Source organism: Trichoderma reesei (genome assembly GCF_000167675.1).
Source record: "Trichoderma reesei QM6a unplaced genomic scaffold TRIREscaffold_28, whole genome shotgun sequence".
Classification (NCBI taxonomy): domain Eukaryota; kingdom Fungi; phylum Ascomycota; class Sordariomycetes; order Hypocreales; family Hypocreaceae; genus Trichoderma; species Trichoderma reesei.
The window spans coordinates 75,991-98,485 of NW_006711175.1; the positions used below are offsets into that span (position 1 = coordinate 75,991).

Consider the following 22,495-nt stretch of genomic DNA (forward strand, 5'->3'; position numbering starts at 1 on the left):
ACTGATACCGACCAACGGCCTAGCTAGATGGTAGTTATTTGCCTTGTATCCACACAGCAGCACCCATAGGCGAGTGCTTGCCCAGGCTTTCTGTACAAGCACGAATTCCGTCCGTTACAGGGCCTCAGCCGCGTCCGGTTCATTGGGAACTGCCCTTGTTGGTCTCGTTTGCCTTTTGGGGTTGCTTCGGTGTATCTACTCTATTTCTGCCGTTCACTTGGCTGGACCCTGCTAGCTCCTCTCTGCAACCCTGTCCGCTTCTCGAGACTCTTTTCGTTTTGTGGGCAGTGGTGGCCTAGATCTCAAAAGCCACTGATACCCTCCTCGTAACCTCGTCGCCCGCATCTTCCCCATCTCCTCCCCCAGATTCTCAACACGTCGCCACTTGCCGCTGGGCCGTTGACTCGAGATCTTTCCTCAAGGTCTAGCAACCTGTCTACTCTTGTCTTATTCCTTCATGGTCCATTCGATATCGAGACTCTGGCTGGAAGAAGTGTCATAGAACACGCACTCACCTGATCACTTACAAGCGTCGCGCCCGGTTTCAACCTTGGATCACTGCACTCACTTGACCAGCAAATACTATTCTGGGCGATTCATACGTTGTTGCGCGTGTGGAAACTTTGCCCTCCATACCTGGCCTGTGGAGCAACCCGGTTGGACACCTGAAGGACGAGAGTATCTGTTTAGCCGCTCCTTTTTGTCGCTGGGCGCTTCTTCTTCCTGAAGGATCATCTCGTGCTTCCTTGGAGATGCAACTCTAACAGCTGCCGTTGCTCCAACAAATAGTGTCTATCTTCCTCTCAATGGGTGGACTACCAACTCTAGAATCTCTGCATCGCGCTCCCCCGCCAGACACTCCACCTGAGCTGATAAGCCCAAGTGCAACATCATTCTCTTCTAGGTCGTCGCCTCTAGAAGAGCAAGCTGCCTGGGGCCCTCGTGGTTCGGTTCTTCTTGCTGCTGCTTCCATGTCACGTTATGGCAAGGGCTCCGTCGACATGGCTGCAGAGGGTAATACGAATGATGGACGGAGTCGGCAGGAATCTGTTGGCACCTCGTCCACTGGACAACAGCTTCCATCGTTGAGTAGCCTCTTTGGCCCGCCATCAGCTATGAGACCTCTGAGCTCTCCACACACGGAGCGCAATGGAATATATCCTTCGCCCTCTCCCCTAGACAGGCCACGGCTATCGTCGAATGGAAACCTGTCGAACTCCTACTTCCCACAGACTATTTCACCTTCTCCGCTGCAACCGAGAAGTCTCTATGACACAGTCTACAACTACCACGATAGACAGTCCGCCCACGCCCCGACATCTTCCTTCACTGGGCCGCAGTCGCCCGAATACTCGAACCACGATCACAGGGGCTCAGATGCGCGTTACGAACCCGAAATGCCGCGCAAATGGTCCGCCTACCGCGAGGACAGCAGGCAAGATTATCAGGCGGCGGGATCTCGCGACTCATCTTATCCGCAAGGTCAAGATCAACTCAGGACTCATCTCTCTGGGCACAAAGATGCAACCCACGATTACTCCGAACGGCGACCCAGTCAAGTTCCCAGTTCGGACGGCAACCCGCCAGCAACTACAGCTACCACCATACCCTCTGATATCGCCGTTTCCAAAGATGGCCTGGGCCCAAAAATCTGGACAGGCACGCACTTCCTACCGAGATTTGTGCGAGCAGCAGAGGTACCGGGCGAAGGCATGTGCTATTTCTACGACGATGGAAGCCATTGCAAGACCGTCATTGACGGTGAGGCGGTAAACGCTCACTGGGGCGTGACGAAGGCGGGCAAGCCTCGCAAGCGGTTGGCTATTGCATGCGTGACTTGCAGGGAGAAGAAGATCAAGTGTGACCCGGACTACCCACGATGTGTCCAGTGCGAAAAGTTTGGTCGCATTTGCAAATTCAAGAATGCGTGAGTGCATGAACCATGCTTTTCTACATCAAGATGCCCTCGGAATCGTGCTCACAGTGATTCTAGGCCCAGAGGGGGCAATAACACTTCGCCCTCGACGTCGCCAGTCGAGCTCGACGATGGCCGACAACTCGAAGCAGCTGATCTACGGCATTCGATCAGTGATGTGAGCTCTCCCAGATCGCCGCGAGCAATGCAACCCTCATCTCCAGATCGCGGATACAGCAAGAGGCTCAAGCTGGGATCTGAGGCGTACGTTTCCAACGGCGAACCGCCTGCCTCGTTCAATCGCCGATTGGACTATCTCAAACCTCGAATGGCCGAACAGCCACCGCTACCACTTCTCCCCGAGCCATCTAGGATCCCGGACGATGTTCTTGGTCGTGCTTGGCGGACCGATCCCTTTGCCTCGAACCCTGACCTGATCACCAGTGCCCTGACCAGGTTTTTCGCCAATGTGGACAGCACTATGATTCTACAATTTCTCCCGGAGGAGGCCTTTCAGCGCTGGGTCGTGGCTTCTGTTGGACAAAAATCCCCTGAAGACTTGATGCTCCTCTATAGCACCCTTGCCGTTGGCTCTGCGCTCTGCGGCGATCCTAAGCATATTGCTTTCGAATATGCTCAGGTGGCTCACTACGCGCAAAGGATGACGGGAGTGCAGTGCTTACAGCTGGTGCAAAGCAGGATCCTCCTTGCCGTGTATTACATCTCGACCTGCCGTACACGAGAAGCCGATGAGCTGATATCTTCAGCAGCGGCTAGCGCTGCATGCCTGCAGCTGAGCTTAGAACTCGACCACTCCCGGGAATCGGCCATGACCATTTATCCTCTGGGACTCAATAGGATGGGCTATGCTGAAGCTCGCAGGAGGACTCTTTGGTCACTGTTCATGCTGGAAAGACTTGGCGGGCTTTTCCCGGAACGCCCAGTAATGACTCATGCAGAGGACATTTACATTCGACTTCCTGCCGACCTCAATAGCTTCGAGAAGCAAGCCGAGTCCCGCGCGCGAAGCTTTGACCCATATTGTGGCCGCGTCGTGTCGGATGAGCCATCGTCGGACGCCACTGTCACGGGCTACTATCTTGAAATGGTGCACATCTGGTCGGACTGCCAGGCCTCCATCTATAGAATGGCCCTCAGACGGACGCCCACCGAAGCCGAGACCACGAAGCTGCAGGATCTCATCAAGAGAGCCAAGAACTGGGCTGCTTCTCTACCCCCTCGCATGACGTTTAGTGGCACAAACATCGAAACGGCTGCTTTCTCGAGAAGCACGGGGTCTTTCCTCAGCATGCATTTTCTTTACCATCATACCATGATCGAGTTGAACCGACACCGCTACGGAGCCGGCCAGCTACCCCGGGATGTCCAGTTGGGGCATTCGGCCGAGTGCCGGGAGCACGCAAGCCGGGTTCTCGAGATGCTGAACAGTCTTGAGCGTATCTTGAGGGTCAGGTCTGCATTGCTGAGCATCCCTCCTCCAGCCATGGCTGTCGCCGTCACAGAAGCTGTCGATGTTCTGACTGCCAGTGGTCCGATGGCCGTTTTAGGCGAGATCATTGACCGAGTTCGAATCGCCCAGTCGGCAATTGACAAGATGAAGGACGTCTGGGAGGCATCCTCAAAGGACGGTCTTGCCATCCACCGGCGTTTACAAAAGTTGAACCGCATTCGTGAGCTAGGATCGCGGCCGCCCAGCCCTATTCAGGGCTATCGCTTGCTTCCCCTGTCAGACAACACAAAGGACAAGGAGCTCAGCCACTGGCAGATCTTTGATCCCCTTGAACAAACATTTCCCAGAGACATGGACGTGGTCTATGTCGGATGCGACTAGACGCTTGGAGCTTCGGCGTCTGTGTGCTGCCTCTACTGGATGACTTGTTCCTATTGTCGTGTATACATGTGTATACATGCACGTCTACTTTCTATATCTATCCGCTTTTTTCTGTATTCCTCTTCTCTTGTATTTCTTCTCTTTACTGTCTATGTTTTATTGGCCTGTTTGTTTTTACCCAAAATGAGCTTGCTTTTTTTTGGAAACGACTTTAACGTGTTATGCATGGTTTAGCGTTTAGATCGCTGCCCACTTGGGCCTGCTTGGAGGCATCGAGATCAAGGCGACTTGAATCGGATGACATGGGATGAGGAGTTTGGGCATTCGATGTGACAAGGAGGCCTTGGTCGCGAATCTGTATGTTGAATGGGAGGCTACTTACTCTGAATGGCATTTTACGTTTGATGCCGCATATCTGTATATCGCCTTTACCTCTTGCTGTTTATCAATTCTACGTGAGCGCCGACACCTGGTATGGACCTGCACAAAGAAGATCATGGGTTGCACCAAAGGTACCGTTGCATTCGAGGTACAACTGTTGTTTGAGTCTTGACCCCTAACCGAAGGAGTCGAGGCTTATCGCGCGATCGATCACGTGATATCTATCATCGCGATACATACTCATATCCTCGCAACGAAAGTCCTTGTAAACCAGTTGTTTAAGGGCTCGGACTGGAGAATTCCGTCGAGATTACGATTACAAGGAGTCTTTGCTCTGTTGAACACGTCTCTTTTGGCGTAATTATAGCCACAGCATCAGCGGCAAAATCAGACATCACAATTGTGAGGAGGGACCAGTGAAGAGAAGCCTCAAAAGGAGCCATGACAATGTCGTTCTAAGACAGCGCCGTCTTTACACATTTCACTATCAATCAACACACTGTCCATTCTGCGGCTCTGAATTTTCCAAGCAATTAGACTGTGGAGATTTCAAGAAGAAGACAAAGGGGAAAATATGATGCGATGAGCCGCGGTGCCTGAAACAATGGTTTTCCCAGATAAGCCCGTGGCGCATCTTCTCGGCTCAAATGGTTTGTCTTGACATTTCAGTCTCATCCTTTTGCGCCGCGCCCTCTTTCCGTGAACATTCAAGCTGACGAAGACAACTCTCATCAGGCCCCGTCCATGCTGTGACTTATTCAGCCTCCCCTGGAAACTACATCCTCACCGGGTCCGCAGACCGCTCCATCCGCCTGTACAACCCGTTCCCCAGCACGTCCGTGCCCGAGATCAGGCCCAGCAGCAGCGCGAAGCCGGCGATTCCCCAAGGCCGCCTGATCCAGACGTACGCCGCGCACGGCTACGAGGTGACGTGCCTGGCCGTGGCGTCGGACAACGAGAGCTTCGTGTCGGGCGGCGGCGACAGGGCCGTGTTCCTGTGGGACGTGAGCCGGGCGGTGACGACGCGGCGGTTCGGCGGCAGCGCGGCGCAGGGAGGCCACTCGGCGCGCGTCAACTGCGTGAGCTTCGCGGGCGACGGGGACTCGCTCGTGGCGAGCGGCGGGTTCGACACGACGGTGCGGCTGTGGGACGTGCGCAACGCGAGCGGCTTCCGGCCGGTGCAGGTGCTCGACGAGGCCAGGGACTCGGTGACGAGCCTCGTGGTCAGGGGCGCCGAGGTCGTCGCGGGGAGCGTCGACGGCCGGGTGCGCAGCTACGACGTCCGCATGGGCAGGTGCACGACGGACGTCATGGGCGCGAGCGTCGTCAGCCTGGACGTGACGAGGGACGGCAAGGCCATGCTCGTGGGCTCGCTCGATAGCAAGCTGCGGCTGATGGACCGCGACAACGGCACGTGCCTGAGGGCGTACTCGGATCCGCTGTGGAAGAGCGAGGAGCTGCGCGTGCAGTCGCTGCTGGGCGGCAGGGAAAAGTACGTCGTTGCGGGCGATGAGATGACGGGCGATCCGGCGGCGATGGCGGCGGACGGCAGCGGCTCGGGGAGGATCTGGGCGTGGGATCTGCTCTCGGGCAAGGTGGTCGCCAAGGTGACGGTGCCGTGGGGGCCGCCGGGCTACGAGGCGAGGAAGAAGACGGTGGGCAAGGACGGGAAGCCCAAGGTGCGGAACAATGTCATCAGCTGCATGGCGTGGCGGGAGGGAGGTTGGGGAGACCAGTTTTGCGTTGGGGGGACGTCCGGCGTGGTTACGGTGTTTGGGGCATTATGATCATGATGTTTAGAACGAATGACTACGGGGGGGTTATTGGGTTTCTGTCCATTTCAGAGGTTTTTGTTTTCTTTTGTTTGCCTTGAGCCGGTCTGCTATTCTGTGTATCATGATGGATCTATATCGTACAATATGGTATAGTGATGTAATAGTCATTCAGCCCTTATCAACCGGGGCGGATGGTTAATGTCCAAGTCTCGCACTACAGCAGCTCTCGCGGTGACGAGCAGTCTCAGAAACCTTACATTGTGATGTAATTCCTGACACAGCATGATGTAGACTGCGTCTCCCGAGAGCGTGTGGAGATGGATGACGGTACGTAAAAGGTAAGTGTTGAAGCCAGATTTTTCATTGTCTCAAGTCCAAACATTTGCTCAGCCCATGCCGGCATATTTAAACCAGTTGGGCCTGCAGTCTTCGCGGTGGAGGAACGGCTCGCCGTCCGTTAGTCGGCCAGTAACGCAGCCCTTGCACTTGGGCGAGTTGGGGCAGTTGAAGAAGGGAATGTGCTGGTAGCCAATATCACGAAACCTATTATTAAAGTCAGTAAGACGGGCCAAAGAGAGAGAGAGTGTGTGTGTGTGTGCGGCAAACGGACCAGTGGATTTTGCTCGAGTCCTCAAATAGACCCAGGGCAATGCTGTGGACGGGCGCGTCGCCCCAACGCTCATAGAAGAAGCCTCCCGCACGGTCGAGATGCTCGAAATAGTCCTCATACACCTTGCTCCTCCAAAACTCCATGTCGGCAACCTCAAAGTTGCTCCAGAAGTGGCACGTGGAGAAGCCCTGGGCCTCCCTGTTGTGCTGCGGCCGCCGAGCGTCGTCGATAACCCACTTGATGGCGCTGTGCTCGTGCAGGTAGTTGGGGTGGTCGGCGAGAAACTTGGCCGTCTGGGGCCACAGCGTGGGCAGCGTGTGCGGGTCGTCGTAGAGGTTGATGGTGAAGCCGTACGTCTTGTTGTTGTCCTGCATGTAGCGGAAGACGTCGTAGTCGACGTCGCAGAAGAAATGGACCTTGGGCTCGACGCGCCAGTAGTAGCGGACGTCCTTGAGGGCGGGATGCTTGTAGAACATGCCGCTGTTCCAGCGGCACATTTGGTGGTACGACATCATGTTGGCATACTGGACCCCGTTCTTCTTCAGCACGGCGGCCGACTCTTCGAAGATGGCCGGGTCGATCCATGACGGCGCGTCCCAGTGTTCCTTGGGGATGAGCTCTGCGGGTTGCTGCTGGTTAGCCTCCGGTCTTTGGCAATCACCTCGTGCTGTGGAGGAACAGACAACATACCGTAGTTGCAGGTCGCATTGGTCACGGCGCTGGTCTTCTTCTTGAACTCCTCCGAGAACGGCTTGTCGTTGAAAAAGGTCCACGGGTAGTTGAACTTGCTGTTCCACGTCCGCTCCAGATCTACCATGGACGCCACCATGTCGTCCACCTCTTCATTGCGGACGAGGGCCAGCAGGGTGGCGCTGGCTCGGTCGGTGTCTTTGGCGTCGGGCGCATATCGATCAGAGGTTCGTACGAGGATTCCCTCGGGCTCGCCCGTGGCTATCAAGAAGAAGACAAGATGGGTCAGCATGGGAGCAGGTAGAGGCAATCGCATCAGGCAGCCGGTACTTACGGTCCAGGTTGGGATCGCGCTCAAAGTTAATGTAGCGATCGCCCGGGCTGTTGTACGAAGACGACGGCCTGAGCAGCTGGTAGAGGAAGAAGCACCACAGGATGGCGGCCAGGCCTCCCAGGGCTCGAACCGGCCGGGCAATGGCCATGATGCCGGGCCGAGTGGCGTGAGCGGGGATGAAGGAGTGACGGAAGCCCAATAACGAGGCTGCGGGATCAACTGTCCATGAGCAGACGAGGCATCCAAATCGTCGGTGCTGGATGTCGCTATTCGTGCATCTCTGGCGGTTGGAGCAGAGTTGTGAAAGGGGCACTTTAGCCTTAGTGCCTTAGGTAGTGATGCTAAGGTACTTATTAGTAGGAGGTTGAGTCGCTCCCATTTATGCCGCCACATCACGCACTAGAGAGAAAAATGGCCTCCAGCTGCCGATAAGAGACCCGACCCAATTCCCGTCCAGGCGCTGGCTTCCCCCACAGACGCGCTACAGACGCGCTACAGGGGGGACTGGTTTAAGTGCCGTCAGTGTCTCGCTTCGGCACCTGCAGCAGTCAGTACAGCACCAGACCAGCCCGACATCAGCAGGCTTCGACCGAGTCAACATCAAACCTCGCGCCTCGTCAATTGTTGCTTCATGGCTCACGGCTGCGCACCACCTCACTCAGCTCCTGTTGGCTGCCATTGCCGCTAAAGATGCCAGCCGCTGGCCATGGCCTACGCCGCACAGCTTGGAGCCCTCACTGAGGAGCTCATCGAAGCCGTCACGGGCCTTTCTCGCAAGGTGGGGGAGAATGAAGAGGAAGAAGAAGAAGAAGAAGATGATGATACCCATGGCATGATCTCCAGGGCTGACCGCTTGAACCGCATTCTCGTAGACAAAATCGAGGCGTTACAGAGCCATCTACGACGCCACACTGCACAAGATCAAGTCGCAGGCCTATCTCCGCGTCAACCAGTTCGAGATCCAGCACACGCTCGACGGGCTTGAGGAGCGGTTCCGCGTCAACAACCGCGATGACCTCGCCGACGCTTTCCGCGACAGCCTAGACCGGCTGGAAGAGCACGAGTCCAAGTGGCACCCAGAGATACTGGCGCTGCTCCTGGGACTGTCCGACCAACCGACTTTCAAGACGAAGCTCAGCGACCTGGATGCTGTGCGACAGCGCGAAGAGCGGCAGGCCCAGGCCTTCAACTGGGATGACGTCGCACGAGAAGATGGTTGGGATGAGGACGAGCTCCTCTGGCAGACGATTGATTACAGCCGCGATTCAGACGACGACGACGATGACGACGACGACGATGGCGAAGCTGCCCAAGACGAGCTGGACGACGAAACGCTCCTTGACGTGCCGCTCATTTACGCTTACGACATTGATCATAGCCTGCACAAAGAGGGCAGGACTGCTACTGACTGCATCATCCAGCCCGAGGATACGGAACTGCTCAAGGAGCTTCAGTCGACGCAGCAATGGAGAACCGACGTACCCCAAAAGGATGACATAGGGACTGTCCAGAAAATTGCCATTTCGGAGACGCACATTGTCAGGGAAATCCTCTTCATGCTCCAGGGACTCAAAACGTCTCTTTTCAACGATACCACTGGCTTGCCGGAGCCAAACTACTACATGCAACACGTCAGTTGGGAGACGTACAAGGCTGTGATACACGGCATTGCAGAGTCTGGCTGGCGCATACTGCTGCTTCGGAGATTTGTGAGCCATCCGCAGGCCATTCCGCATCTCCAGGCCTTTCAAGACTGCATCGCAAAACGACTTCGGGACTTTGACATCAAGCTGTCGGAGATCGAAGCTCGCTTTGCTGCTCCTTCGGACGAGGTCATGTTCACGTTGCTGTCTGTTCAGGGGGAGATTGCCCCCTGGCTGCAGCCCCTGCTTGTGCTTTCCAACATCATTGCGCAGATCCAGGAGACGTCGAGCTCGGACACGTTCCGGTACCTTGAGCTCCTGTACGACGAGACGACGCTGGCGCAGCTCAGAGGCGAAATGTCCACGTATGAGTTTCTCGCCCGCATTTTTCTCGACTGCTTCCAGGTCTACATCCGGCCGATCCGTCACTGGATGGACGAAGGGCGCATCTCGTCGGAAAATGAAATCTTCTTCGTCCTCGAGAGCCCCAACAAAGTGCCCATGAGCAATATCTGGCAAGATCGGTTCAAGCTCCGCCAAACCGCAGAGGGGAGTCTGCATGCTCCCAAATTCCTCAAGCCCTCTGCGCAAAGGATATACAATGCCGGCAAAAACATTGTTGTGCTGCGACTCCTGGGCAAGTATGAGCTGGGCAGCTCGTCTCTCGTCGAGGAGCCATCCCTTGCTTTTGAGCACGTCTGCCCGCAAGGACTCGGCCTCGCCACGTTTCCAGACCTCTTCGGTGCGGCCTTTAATCGGTGGATCCAGAGCAAGTACCGCAAAACATCCACCACGCTGAAGGACGCTCTATTTGAATTGTGCGAGCTCTCGTCGTCATTGGATGCGCTGCAGGCGCTCTTTCTCATGTCGGACGGACACGCCGCCGCCTCATTCACGGATCAGCTGTTCGATAAGCTGGAAAATCTGAATCCGGTGTGGTATGATCGCTTTGCCCTTGTCGGGACTGCGCAGGATGCGTTTATGCAGCTGGTGGACGTGAGCCGTCTCTCTGTGAGTGTCCACGTCCAGGGCACGCGCATGACGGTGACGGACGCCCGAGGGTCGATACGGGCTGCTCTGCCGCATCTAAGGGTCGACTATCGACTTTCATGGCCGGTTCAAATTGTGGTCTCGGAAGAGAGCATGGAAAAGTATCGAGCCATATTCACTCTGCTTCTGCAGCTCCGACGAGCGATTCACGTCCTCCACAAGCCCAAGATCCTCGACAACTACATGACTGATACGGAAGTTTGGGACGAGCGGGCCCTGTTCTACACCGCTCGCGGAAAGCTGCTCTGGTTTTGCACCACGGTCCAGTCATACCTGGCGACGCTCGTCCTGGAGCCCAACGAACGGGCAATGCGGCGCGAGCTGATGATGGCTGAAGATGTCGACTCCATGATATCGGTGCACGCCGCCTATCTGGAGCAGATGATTGAGCAGGCTTGTCTGGGGAGCAAGATGGCGCCCATTCACGAGCGCATGCTCGACATGTTGGACCTGGCCATCCACCTCGAGCTGGCAAGAGAGGGGAAAGCCGCGTGGGACGGGACCGAGCCCTCTCACATGTTCAGGAAAGAGGATGAGAGCGACGAGGGAGAGGGGAGGGAGGAGGGGCTGACCAGTGAGGATTACATGGAGTGGCTGGAGGAGATTAACGCTGATTTCGAGGAGCATCTTGGCTTTGTGTGTTTGGAGCTGAAGAGCGCCGCGAGGGCGTCGAGTGATGCGCAGTCTGCCAAGTGGGATATTCTGGCAGACATGTTGCAAGCGGGCGATGTTAGAAATAGGGGCTGACAAGGTCTGATTGACGCGGGAGAAGATGATAATTGAGCAGAGATACCCTATTCCAAGACTATTTTCAGTGGCTCGCAATTAGAGAGAGGGGCTTTTCTTGGATCACGTAGGGTCTTTCATATACTACTTACCTTCTATGTAAAGCCCTTATTCAGCTGGTCCGCAATGAACTTCATGATGGGGAACATCTCCTCCCTGTCCCTCGGCATAGCCACCTCCCTCCTCCTCCACCTGACGACCCTCACATCTGCAAACTCGCGCTTTACGGCATCCGCCTCGTCGTCGTCCAACTGACACACGAGCACAGGCGTCTTGCTCTTGTCGCGGCTGCTCAGCGAGGGCACCATGGACTGCGGGAGGGGCCCGCCGATGGAGACGACGCCCTTGAACGACTTTCCGAGCTCCTTTTCCTTTTCCTTTTCCCTATTCTTTTGCCCATCAGTCCCGTCGGAGGAGGAGGAGGAGGAGGAGGATGAAATGTCAATGATGCGCTCTATGGTGCGGAGGCGAGAGGCAAGGCCCAGCGCAAGCGATCCTCCCTGTCCGAATCCAAACAGCAGAATGTCATTCATCTCCCAACCGCACTTGTCGAGCAGGACCTCCTTGACGAGCTTATTCATGATGAGGCCCGCTGCCTTGTCAAAGCCCGGATCGGGATGCAAGTCGCCCGTGTCTGAGTCGACGCTCAAGTCATCCCCCCAGTGAAAAGAAGAAGGAGAAGAAGAAGAAGAAGAAGAATGTCCTCCGGAATCAAGGATGCCGGCGGGAAGGCGCGCGGTGCCGCGGACGGAGATGGCGAGGACGCCCGGGAGGGACATGTTGCGCGCAAAGGCGGCAAAGGGGGCTTCGTTGTCGCCGAGGCCGTGGAGGAGGATGAGGATGGAGGTTGTTGCCTCGCGGGGGGAGGGGAAGTGCAGGGCGTGGGGGAGGAGGGTGGTTAGGGGGTGGAAGTCTGCTTCGGAGGGGATGCGGGGAGGCATTATGAGGCTTTTCTTTTCTCTCTTTCTTATATTTCCTCTTTGGAGAGATGGGGGAATGTTTGATTGGGGGTTTCGTGGTGTTGATGATGGTTGAGATGAGGATGGTTGAGGTGGGATGAGGAGCGGGAAGGGTGTGGCTGGGATCGTTTTGGCGTCGAGGTATCGTGGACGGTGAGATACTGTGGCTTATGCGAGTTGTCAATATCGGTAAATTATTTTTTTTTTGTGAGAAGTGGTTGTCTTCGATTGATGTCAAGTGAAGATGGTCGACTTGTTGATGCAATTCCGGAGCGGAGAGGACCTGGATAGCTCGGAACGGAGCAATAGTCCCGGCGCCGGAGGGATCCACTATATGAGAAACGAGGCTTCAAGCGCCGACCATTTCACATGTCAAGCGACAGGAGTTGAGCAAGCAAATTGATGCATGAGTCCTGAAAAGAACGAGGAGTTTCTATTGAGACCATTTATCCAGATTGATTCTACATGTACAACATCCAGTGCACGTAGCTACGTATGTATTTATATAATTGCAGACAAGTTTCAAGAGACGCATCAAAACGACCAAAAATAATCAGAAACATCATCGCCGAACCACTACATAATCTTCCACATCCCTCCTCCCCTTGACTCTCGACGGCCCGGGCTTCATCTTGGTCCACTCGCCGTCCGCCGACCAGATGCCCGCCTTGGTGTAGTCCCCGCTCGAGCTTCCCAGCATGTAGGCAAATCGAAAGTACTCGGGCAGCCCCAGGGTGGCGTTCCTGGACCAGACGAAGCTGTCCTGCCGGTCGATGATGTCGTCAAAGTACCCCCGGAAGCGCTCCACGTCGTTGACGAGGATGCTGATGCCGTCGTAGACGTTGCTCGACGGCTGGTTCCACGTAAAGGTAATGTTGGAGGAGCTGTGCGGGCCCTCCCCGAGGTGGATGACGGGCGGCGGGATGGTCGGGAGGAGCGTGCCCTTTTGCGCGTCGCCCTGGAGCGCGGCGGGCGTCTCCAGCACGGGGTCGAAGCCCCAGCGGGCGATGCCGTTGATGAACAGGCCGACCAGGAGGCCCTGGTAGAGCAGCGACGGTCGGGTCTGCAGGCTCGTGCCCGGCAGCAGCAGGAGCGCCAGGACGTAGTGGTGGATGCGCAGCTGGAGCCCCGGCAGCGTCAGGGAGATGACGATGCAGAAGATGAAGAGCGCGTACAGCTTGATGTACTTGATGAAGCGCCCCTCCTGCCTGAAGAAGAAGACCTGCGACAGGCAGATGAAGAACAAGATGATGACAATGGTGGCCAGGGCGGCCCTGGCGCCGGGCTGCTGATCGAGATCGTGCTTGTTGAGGCGCTGGATGGGGATAAAGTCCAGCGTGTAGTTGGTGAGGGCGCCGACCCAGCAGGCGCCCAGCCAGAGCACCGTCTTCTCGATCTGGGCCGTCAGGTGGTTGAGCGTGCGGCGGACGCCCATCTTGTCATACATGACCCAGGCGCAGAACATGGCCGGCACGAACTTGCCCAGGATGTTGGAGAAGAGGTCCGTGACGGTCGAGTGGCCCGGCTGGTCGAGCGACATGCCGACGGCCCAGAACATGCCGACAAAGGTCGGGAAGAAGAAGAGGGCGGGCGAGGCGGTGCAGAGCGACAGCACGCCGGTGAAGACGGTGGACAGGGCCAGGATGGACCACCGCTCGTCCTTGGCCCGGCACTTGATGTCGGGCACGAAGCGGAACGACAGCGGGAAGTACGAGTCGAAGCCGACGCTGGTGATGCCGTGCCGCTGGGAGGCGACAAACTCCTGCTGCTGCCCGACGAGCTCGACGACGCCGCAGCCGCCCTTTTCGTTGGGGAAGAGGCCCGCGTGGATGGCCGAGGCGCAGATGTACGAGTCGCCGCGGTACGTGGCCAGCTCGGGGTCGACGTCGCTCGAGGGGCCGCCGACGACGAGCGGCCGGTAGATGACCTCCTGGTCGCCCACGGCGCGCGGGTTCAGCACGTGGTAGCTCTCGCACGAGGCCGGGCACTGGAAGGCGAAGCCGCTGCCGTTGAAGGGCCTGCAGTCGTTGCCGTCGAGCCCGCAGCCGTTGCCGGCGCTCCAGTAGGTGTCGCCGCAGCTGATGGGCTGCGACTGGCCCCAGCCCTCGACGGTCGACTCGATCGTCTCCTGCCGCTTGACCAGCACAAAGGTGACGAGCCACAGCGAGAAGTAGAGGAACAGCGCCCAGGTGCGGTAGGCCTTGGGCAGGAAGCGGTCGACGAGCCGCAGCGGATACTCCTGGACGGCCGGGAACAGCGGCCTGATGCGGTACGGCTGCGGGTTGGGCGGTCCGTGAGACCATTTGGCAACGGCCAGCAGCACGCGGCGGACGGGATACGGGATCCTGCGCCAGCGCTTGGACGAGCGCTCGTCCTGGATGAAGCGCGGCGTGGGCGCGTTGCCGTCGCCGCTGCTGTTGTCGTCGACGACCTCGAGCGGCGCGGGTGCGGCGGCCGGCGTCGTCACTGCGGCCGGCGTCTCGAGCGGCGCATCGGGGTGGTCAATCTCGGTGACGGTGTTAGTCGTGGTGTCGACGATGCCATTGCCGGCTGCAGCGGCGCCGGCCGGGTCGTTTCGCTCGGCGTCGTCCTTCATGAGTGGCTCGCTTTCATCGTGGTATGGCTCGAAGGGTCTCACCATGGCTGGGTGAGGAGGAGGAAGGGAAAGAAAGAAAGAAAGAAAAAAAAGGAAGAAGAGAGAAAGAAAGAAAGAGAGATGAGGAAAGGGTCGATCTTTTTGTCCTCTTGGAATCAACGTCAATCATCCAACGCAAAACGCAACAGAGCCGGGGCTAGCTGTAACAGGTAGTAATATGTCTGCGCTGTATGTATGTATGTATGTAAGCTCTGCAGGCGGCTGCAACTCAATGGCTTAGGTTTCTTTTGTCAAACCCAATCCCTTCTTCTTACTCGTATTGTATCTAACCGCCAGCCACTGAAAACGGACCCCAAAGTTGGAAGCGCGGCCGCCTCAGCCTCTTAAATACGGGACTGGGGGACGAGGGTATCTGGGCATCTGGTGGGTCGGGGACAGGCCAAAGCTCCGGAAGCTCGGGAAGCGATTCAATGGAAAGATCTCCAAGGAGGGGGGGGATTGACGGAGTAAGCGGCACGCGGCCGGGCTTATGGGGTGTGATTGGGTGTCTTTGTCGCTTGATGCTTGCTTTGGGCTCGATCAACCGCTGCCCGAGGCTCTGAGAGGGGATTCACGAATTGTGCTCCGACGGCAGGATCGTGGATTGTGTGGTTGGAGAATGCCATTGAGCGGTGGGAGGGGAGAGTCAGGCACAAGGCACCGTGGCGAGGTTGAGGCTCTAGATTCGACGAGGAACGGCGCCTATTTTTCAGCCTCTTGAATACTCGTCCTACCAAGATTGTAGGACGGATGCGGTCGGACTAACTAGGTAGTAGTAGGTAGGGAGGAAGCTGATGGCACGACCTCCCGTTCAGCTCAGCTAAGGCGCCAAGGGAAAAAGAAAAGAGAGAAAAAAAAAGGAGCAAATACTGTCGGACAATTGCATCTCCATCGCTACGAGTATACGAAGCCTCTTTCGCTCATAGACCTTCATTCTTCATTTCGCTACCAAATCAAGTCCAGCCGGCACTTGGACGAGTGTTTCCTCACGTCTCTTGGCCAATCCAGCAAAGGGGTGTCATCATCATCAAAAGTCCGGCATTTAGACGTACTAACGGCTGCAAGAGGTCAAGCGCAAAGTTGCTACGTACTAAGGTAGTACACAGTAATTGTCGGGTCAACATCGGTAAGCGATAAGGCGCGTGGGCTCTTATCGGCCAGGCATCGCAAGAAGCGAAGCGTCGAATTGTGTGAATCACATGTACAAAGTACGAGGATGAGGGCCATCGTGAAAGATTCCATGTTGTGGCTCAATAGGTAATGGCCAGCAGCTCTCATTCAGCCAGTTGACATACGGGACTCTGGAGTTGAAGACTGGTTAATTTGTCCACAAAAGGTGTACTTTGTTTTCCCGCACACTTCTCTTCCCACTATAGACTCACTTGTGTTTCTTGTTCGTTCATCTCATTTTTCGGCAACCTCCTCACCCTAGAACAAAGCAGACACCTCAAAATGAGCGATTCAAATCTCGACAACACTCCCGAAATGTCTAACCGCAAGATATTCGAGCTCATTAGCTCTGCAGCCGTCGACGGCTCTGCAGCCCGACTGGGCAAACTCTCTCTCCCAGGCAAAAAGGTCATCGACACACCAAACTTCTTCGCAGTCACATCCCGCGGGGCGGTGCCTCATCTCACTCCTGATAATCTCACCAGACACACGTCTGTAAACGGATTGTACATGGCCCTTGAAGATTGTAGGTCACTGCGGAATATCTTGCCATTCTGGTGCTACTTAGAACTGACACTGCGTGATAGTCATTGAGAAGAAGGAGCCTCCCGTATACCAAACTCCTGGTAGTGAGACTTCACGCCGGCTACACAAATTCACAGCCCTGCCCTCAGAGAACATTTCCATACTTGGTCCGCGGCGATCTCCGGCCGTGACAACCCCTTATGGAAACACCCCCAAGGCAATGACCGTATTCACTTGCACCGGATTCCGCAGTGTAACGGTACCCGAATATGCATCCGCCGTCCAGTTGTTGCAACCCGACATTGTGCTCCCAATGGCCGAGCTGCCGCACACCAGCACAACGCCTTCGTCGAAAAAGCTGATTCGAATGGCGGAGCGGACCGAAGTGTGGCTGGATGAATTCTTGGACAGATTGAGTTCCTCCAAAGCCCCTGAAGCCCTGGAGAGCTCTGTCTTTGCCCCCGTGCTCCCAGTCGAGTATCCCATTCAGTGGGACTATCTCAGACACCTGTCCGAAGACGTACTCGATAAAATTGAGGGGCTGGCAGTCTACGGCACGAATCTGCTTCCCGAGCTCGTCAACTACCCTCCCCTGGCACCTCTCCCCAAACTATCCATGGACCCTCCCAAAACCCCCCACGATGTCCTGCGACAGATTTCCCTCGGCATCGACATTTGCACAGTTGGCTTTGCAAACAGCACCTCTGACGCCGGCGTTGCCATGACATTCTCCTTCCCACCCCCAAGCGTCGACGGAGTACAGCCCCTCGGGATCAACATGTGGTCCCCCGAGCACAACGTCGCCATGGTACCGCTTGTGGAAGGCTGTCCGTGCTACACCTGCACGAAGCACCACCAGGCGTACCTCCACCACCTGCTCAACGCAAAGGAGATGCTCGGCTGGAACCTGCTGCAGATCCACAACCACCACGTCATTGACCAGTTCTTCGCAGGCATCCGCGAGACGCTCGTCAAGGGCGGGCAGGCTGCCTTTGAAGAAGCGGCGCGCAGGTTTACTGCCGCGTATGAGCCTGTGCTGCCCGAGGGTACGGGTGCCAGGCCCAGGGCGAGGGGCTACCACTTCAAGAGCGAGGCCAGCGCGGACAGGATCAACAAGCCGGCTTGGGTGGATTTGGACAAGGAGGCGTCGGCGCAGATTGCAAGTCTTGCGCCTGAGCCTGATAGTCGGGATGAGGTGGTGGCGGTGGTTGATGTGGAGGCGGCTGCAGCAGCGCTGAGTATATCTTAGACTTGTGGACATATACTGCATAGAGATGATAATGAAGAAAGAGAATGATGAAAGAGGGCTATGTCCCCTACCGAGAGTTCACCGATCCCCTTCATGCTGCGGACTGTTTTCACAAAGGGTATTGCTCAATGGGCACATCATGTGAGGGCCAGTATAGCAATGTTGCCTTTGTCCAACCTGTGTGCCAAGCAAGGCTGTAAAGCCTCACTCAACTGGACATTGAGCTTGCTTCTACTAACTAGGTTTACGTGCATTGATCTGCTTTTCGTCTTTGCTGTTTCCATCTCATATAGGTATCAGTTAGACAGACAATTTGGTAGGCATAGGTACCTCGGTTGGATCAGCTATGAGTACCGCTGCCTTCATATAGGTACCTACACAGAGTCTGGATGTAAGGTATAATAACTAGGTACCTAAGCTTGATTCAAGGTTACACGTCGACGTCAATACAATCGACTAACGGCCCATGCTAAAGATCAAGGTGTGCGTGGGGTCCATCGTCGGTCAACGAATCGAGAAGAGGTTGGCCTCTGGTCTGCCAGAGAGTGTGGACTGATATGTCACTTCTGCCCGCTTGTTGACGCCTAATGGAGTTATCGCCTTGGGCGAGAGGTCGAGTACATGGACGGGATAATGGTGATAGAGTACAGTCCTGGAATGGAAAGATGCAGGCTGAAGAATTGTTGTTGTTGTTGCTGTTGCTGGAAGAGTATCAAAGGCCCTGCCGCAATTCAAGCCATCGTTTCCTGTGCAGCGCTCTGATTGAGGAGGACAGAGTAAAATATAGGCACGCAAAACTGCCTGGAAAAGGGACAAGCATGAATCTCATCGACTTGGCCCGTGGCTGCCGTCATATAATACCGGTCACTTAATAGGTACATTGGCGACCAGCAGCCATGGAGCTCCATCAAGTTCATAATGCGATGTTGTTACATGATAAATCCAAGGGCTAGAATACTGCCTACCTGGGTAGGTGGGTAGGTAGGTAGGTAAGGTAGGCAGGTAAGCACTCAGAAATAAGCATACGAATAAGAATAACAGAAATCCTCGTCTTGGAGCCTGGACCACAAACACAAGGTACCTAGGAGGCATGTACCAGCTTCATTGCTGATAGGTAGTGCGGTGACCTCAGGTGGTGCCTGCCAATCTGCGAAGTTGGCTGTTGAGAACTTTTGATCATCATGGATGGTCAAGCTCAACGGCAGCCACGACCCAGGCCAGTTGCAGGCTCTCGACGGCCAATGAAACGAGGGCACCGCGCCACGGGGACGAGTGCCAAGATGCAGATGTCAGAGCAAGTGCGAGCGAGGGTCGGAGCAGACGAAAGTCCACGTCCCCCGTAAAGGCGCTAGACTGGGTTTGACATAGCGAGTGACGACTAACAACTTTGATGGATGAGGTTATTCTGAGCTCATGCCTTTCTCTCCTACCTGGTAGTACTTGCAGCCTTGCTACAATGACGCCCTACCGCCTCTACCTACTAGGTAGGTAGTTAGTATTTAGTGCAAGATACCTACTACAGACTTCTCTGTGGATGGCGTCTGGAATCTTGTTTCTTCTTCAAGGTGAGCTGCCAAGGCGCAACAAGCCGTGCGGCTCTCGATTGTTGGCGATACTCCGACACGTGCCTGCGCTGCTGGACAAGAAGGAGGCTGCCTTCTGTGTCACCCCGGTGCTTGGCATCGCTATGAACTGATCCAATGAGTCTTCATGTTCATCGAGATTCAAGTATCATGCATGCCATCTTGGTTGGCAATCTAGGTACCTATAACCTGCAACCCTGCATCCTCCCATACGAAAACGAACAAAAGGAACAGCAAAACCAGGGTGATCAATCGAGTGCCTATTCTGCCGCAGTGCAGCTGCGACCTCGCCTCGTTGTCCCTCAGTACCTATCAACGCCTAGCCGTCTTGGACTCCCTAGGCGTAGCAGAGATGTCGATGCTCCCCAACGAGCTCGATGAGGTGCCTTGCATCCGCCCTCCATCTCCATCTTCATCTCCATCTTCTCTCCACATGCGTTCAACGTGGATAGCACAGCTGTAGAGCCAGGGAGGCTAGCGGAATCGGCCATCTGCTGCAACATCTTGCGTGGTATCGGCCTGGGCTCTAGCACGAGGAGACAAAGGCCCGGATCGTCCGCCGCAACCCGGAACCCACGCACTTACACTTAGGTACTTATATAAGGACCGTCGGCCTCATGTGCCTCGTCTTGCCTTCACTTCCCCTTCTTCAGCTGCCTCCAGTGTCTGTTGCCATCGTCAGCCACAATGATTGTCAAGTTCGGAGTCGTCAGCCTCCTGGCAACCTCGCTGTCTGCCGTCGTCTCGGCCCAGACCTTTCAACGACTGGGAACATGCCCAACGCTGGGATGTCTGCTGCCTCCCGATCAGAGCGACTTCCTGCCCGGCCAGCTGTTTGATCTACGTGTTGAAGTTCACGCTCCCGTCAATGGCTCCGAGGCTGCTCACAACGGCAAGCCCGACGACAAGTTCAAGGTCACCATTGCCAAAGACGGCGGGAAGGCCAAGGACTTTGCCCAGGCCTTTGGTGTCAAGGAACCTGCCGTTGAGAGGTGGACCTTCAGCTGGTACGAGGATCTCTTCGCCCAGGATGCCCACAGGCCTTCGGTTGTCAATGTCGCCTCCAAGGCCTACCGCAAGATTGCGCTGTACGAGCCGGGCACGTACACCGTCACCCTGAGCTACTACAATGGCGAGAAGACCACTGCTACGTGGGTTGTTCGTGACCTACATACTAAGAAGAGGGCCAAGAACGTCATCTTCTTCATTGGCGATGGCATGACCACCAACATGGTATGTCAGAATCGAGCCTGGACGTGAGCGCTGTCTTGTTTCCAAGGCTGACTTCGCATGACTCCAGATCACCGCTGCTCGGCTCCTTGGGCACCAGAGCATCAACGGAAAATACCAGACTCGTCTGCAGCTCGACGACTTCCCCGTTCTAGGCCACCAGATGACGCACTCCATTGACAGCTACATTACCGACTCTGCCAACTCGGCCTCTGCTCTGTATTCTGGCCACAAGAGCACCGTCAACGCCATGGGGTGGGTGCCGTGCTCCTGCGGGAGGCAGATACTCGGCTTTTGATGTAGTAGTGAAAGCTAACTTTTGACTTCAGTGTTCATGCCGATTCCTCTCCCGATGCTTTTGATGACCCCAAGGTTGAGACCATTGTCGAGATCTTCAAGCGTGTTCGTGTAAGTCTTTTGGCTCTTCCCTCGTGAGAAATCGAGGATGCTGATACCCCGTCGATAGAAAGGCGCTTGGGGCGCCGTTTCCACCGCCTTCCTGGCCGATGCGACGCCCATCGCTTTGACCGGGCACACTCGTCGCCGGAGCGAGTACGGCCCCCTGATCGACCAGGCCCTGCACGGCGTCACCAACTTCTCCTGGACCAACCACGGCGGCCCCGATGTCTTCTTTGGCGGTGGCGCAGAGCAGTTCCTCCCCGGTGCCGGCTCCTACCAGGGTAAGGATTACTATGCTGAGTTCGCCAAGAAGGGTTACTCTATCAGCCTGGACAAGCAGTCCCTCCTTAAGGCCGACAACAACAAAAAGGCCCTTGGAGTCTTCTGCCAGGGTGTCATGCCCGTCTGGCTGGACCGCAACATCTACAAGGACGTCCTCAAGAAGTTCAAGAACGATCCCAAGGGGACGACCGCCCCGGCCCTCGACCTGCCCGGCCTCAAGGACATGACACTCAAGGCCGTTGATGTCCTACACAAGCGTGGTAGTAATGACGGATTCTTCCTCATGTCCGAGGCTGCTTCCATTGACAAGGCCATGCACGTCCTCGACTACGACCGTGCTCTGGGCGATCTTTTGGAGCTCGACGACACTGTCCGCGCCACCGTTGCCAAATTGGAGAAGATGGGTATCCTACACGAAACCCTGGTTATTGTCTCTGCTGATCACGGCCACGGCTTCGAGTACGCTCTCCCCCCCGCCTCCCCTTTCCCTAGGCGCGTCTTTCGAGGCATGGTGACTTAACATTTACCACTCACAGCGTCTTTGGCTCTGCCGATACCGAGTACCTTGCCGCCCAGAAGGATGAGCGTGCCAAGCGCAACGCCATTGGCGTCTACGAAAAGTCCGGCCTCTCACAGTACACGAAGAAGGGCAAGGTCAGCTACGGCACCGGCGTCAACTTCCCCACCAACTGGGAGCCTCGTTACGCCATCGCCGGCGGAGTTGGTGCCGCGCCCGACCACCGCGAGAACTACAAGGTGCACAAGGACGCTCCTCGGCTGCCCGCCGTATCCATGGGCAGCGAGTACTTTGTCAACCCCGAGGACGGCGTCGACGGCATCGTCATCAACGGAACCATACCTACCACCGAGGCCCAGGGCGTCCACTCCCTGACCGACGTGCCCGTCTTTGCGTTGGGCCCCTGCCAGGAGACCTTTGGCGGCACCTACAGCAATGTTGACATCTTCTACAAAATTGCCAACTGCCTGGGTCTGGCACACGGCAAGGAGAGCCACTGAAGGGATGCTTGGTGTGGAGAGTTACATCCATGGGTCATGTATACATGGACTGCATGAAAGCTCGTTCTCACGCTGTATAACTGTTAGCTTTGATGGTAGGTTTAGGGAGCAGGTTCAGCCGTAATCTCGTAAATGTCATTGCTTAAACTGCGTCAGTGAAGCACCTATCTGACTTGGATCCCTGTCCGTCTGAACCGGTAGTACCTCTTTGTGTGTGCCATATACGGCCCTTTGTTAGAGCATCTCCCTCCTTTGGCAAGTGTTTGCCGTACATAGTTCTTCTGAAACTTGTTTGTGAAACCAAATTGCATCCCTGTGTTACCGATCGAATCAAATAAAAGTGAAAATAGCAAAGTTATTGTTGCGTCCGGCCAACGCCGGCATGATGGGGGCAGGGGAATTGATGAACA

General features: G+C 56.0%; 8 protein-coding genes across 8 annotated transcripts; 5 read left to right on the forward strand and 3 right to left on the reverse strand.

Moving 5' to 3' along the window:
* Nucleotides 1-1,001: 1,001 nt before the first annotated feature.
* Nucleotides 1,002-3,767, forward strand: TRIREDRAFT_123881 (N-terminal binuclear Zn cluster-containing/DNA binding domain-containing protein; the record flags this gene model as incomplete). The annotated part of the gene is made up of 2 exons (XM_006969010.1): nucleotides 1,002-1,927; nucleotides 2,108-3,767. The coding sequence occupies 2 exons, from the start codon at nucleotides 1,002-1,004 to the stop codon at nucleotides 3,765-3,767; spliced, it is 2,586 nt and encodes an 861-aa protein (XP_006969072.1).
* Nucleotides 3,768-4,752: 985 nt separating this feature from the next.
* On the forward strand, nucleotides 4,753-5,935 carry TRIREDRAFT_111610 (uncharacterized protein; the record flags this gene model as incomplete). Its single annotated transcript, XM_006969011.1, has 2 exons — nucleotides 4,753-4,798; nucleotides 4,884-5,935. The coding sequence occupies 2 exons, from the start codon at nucleotides 4,753-4,755 to the stop codon at nucleotides 5,933-5,935; spliced, it is 1,098 nt and encodes a 365-aa protein (XP_006969073.1).
* A 374-nt stretch (nucleotides 5,936-6,309) lies between these two features.
* On the reverse strand, nucleotides 6,310-7,705 carry TRIREDRAFT_69211 (glycosyltransferase family 15; the record flags this gene model as incomplete). Its single annotated transcript, XM_006969067.1, has 4 exons — nucleotides 6,310-6,466; nucleotides 6,534-7,152; nucleotides 7,224-7,484; nucleotides 7,558-7,705. 4 exons carry the CDS (start codon nucleotides 7,703-7,705, stop codon nucleotides 6,310-6,312), a joined length of 1,185 nt encoding a protein of 394 aa, XP_006969129.1.
* Nucleotides 7,706-8,203: 498 nt separating this feature from the next.
* On the forward strand, nucleotides 8,204-10,997 carry TRIREDRAFT_123882 (uncharacterized protein; the record flags this gene model as incomplete). Its single annotated transcript, XM_006969012.1, has 2 exons — nucleotides 8,204-8,335; nucleotides 8,430-10,997. Exons 1-2 carry the CDS (start codon nucleotides 8,264-8,266, stop codon nucleotides 10,995-10,997), a joined length of 2,640 nt encoding a protein of 879 aa, XP_006969074.1. The 5' UTR covers nucleotides 8,204-8,263.
* Nucleotides 10,998-11,131: 134 nt separating this feature from the next.
* On the reverse strand, nucleotides 11,132-11,977 carry TRIREDRAFT_69416 (uncharacterized protein; the record flags this gene model as incomplete). Its single annotated transcript, XM_006969068.1, has 1 exon — nucleotides 11,132-11,977. One exon carries the CDS (start codon nucleotides 11,975-11,977, stop codon nucleotides 11,132-11,134), a length of 846 nt encoding a protein of 281 aa, XP_006969130.1.
* Nucleotides 11,978-12,557: 580 nt separating this feature from the next.
* Nucleotides 12,558-14,591, reverse strand: TRIREDRAFT_69222 (uncharacterized protein; the record flags this gene model as incomplete). Its single annotated transcript, XM_006969069.1, has 1 exon — nucleotides 12,558-14,591. The coding sequence occupies one exon, from the start codon at nucleotides 14,589-14,591 to the stop codon at nucleotides 12,558-12,560; it is 2,034 nt and encodes a 677-aa protein (XP_006969131.1).
* Nucleotides 14,592-15,885: 1,294 nt separating this feature from the next.
* TRIREDRAFT_123884 (uncharacterized protein) lies at nucleotides 15,886-17,574 on the forward strand (the record flags this gene model as incomplete). The annotated part of the gene is made up of 2 exons (XM_006969013.1): nucleotides 15,886-16,326; nucleotides 16,388-17,574. The coding sequence occupies exons 1-2, from the start codon at nucleotides 16,083-16,085 to the stop codon at nucleotides 17,572-17,574; spliced, it is 1,431 nt and encodes a 476-aa protein (XP_006969075.1). The 5' UTR covers nucleotides 15,886-16,082.
* Nucleotides 17,575-19,844: 2,270 nt separating this feature from the next.
* On the forward strand, nucleotides 19,845-22,085 carry TRIREDRAFT_81843 (uncharacterized protein; the record flags this gene model as incomplete). The annotated part of the gene is made up of 5 exons (XM_006969014.1): nucleotides 19,845-20,390; nucleotides 20,458-20,642; nucleotides 20,717-20,795; nucleotides 20,854-21,527; nucleotides 21,605-22,085. The coding sequence occupies 5 exons, from the start codon at nucleotides 19,845-19,847 to the stop codon at nucleotides 22,083-22,085; spliced, it is 1,965 nt and encodes a 654-aa protein (XP_006969076.1).
* Between the last annotated feature and the right edge of the window lie 410 nt (nucleotides 22,086-22,495).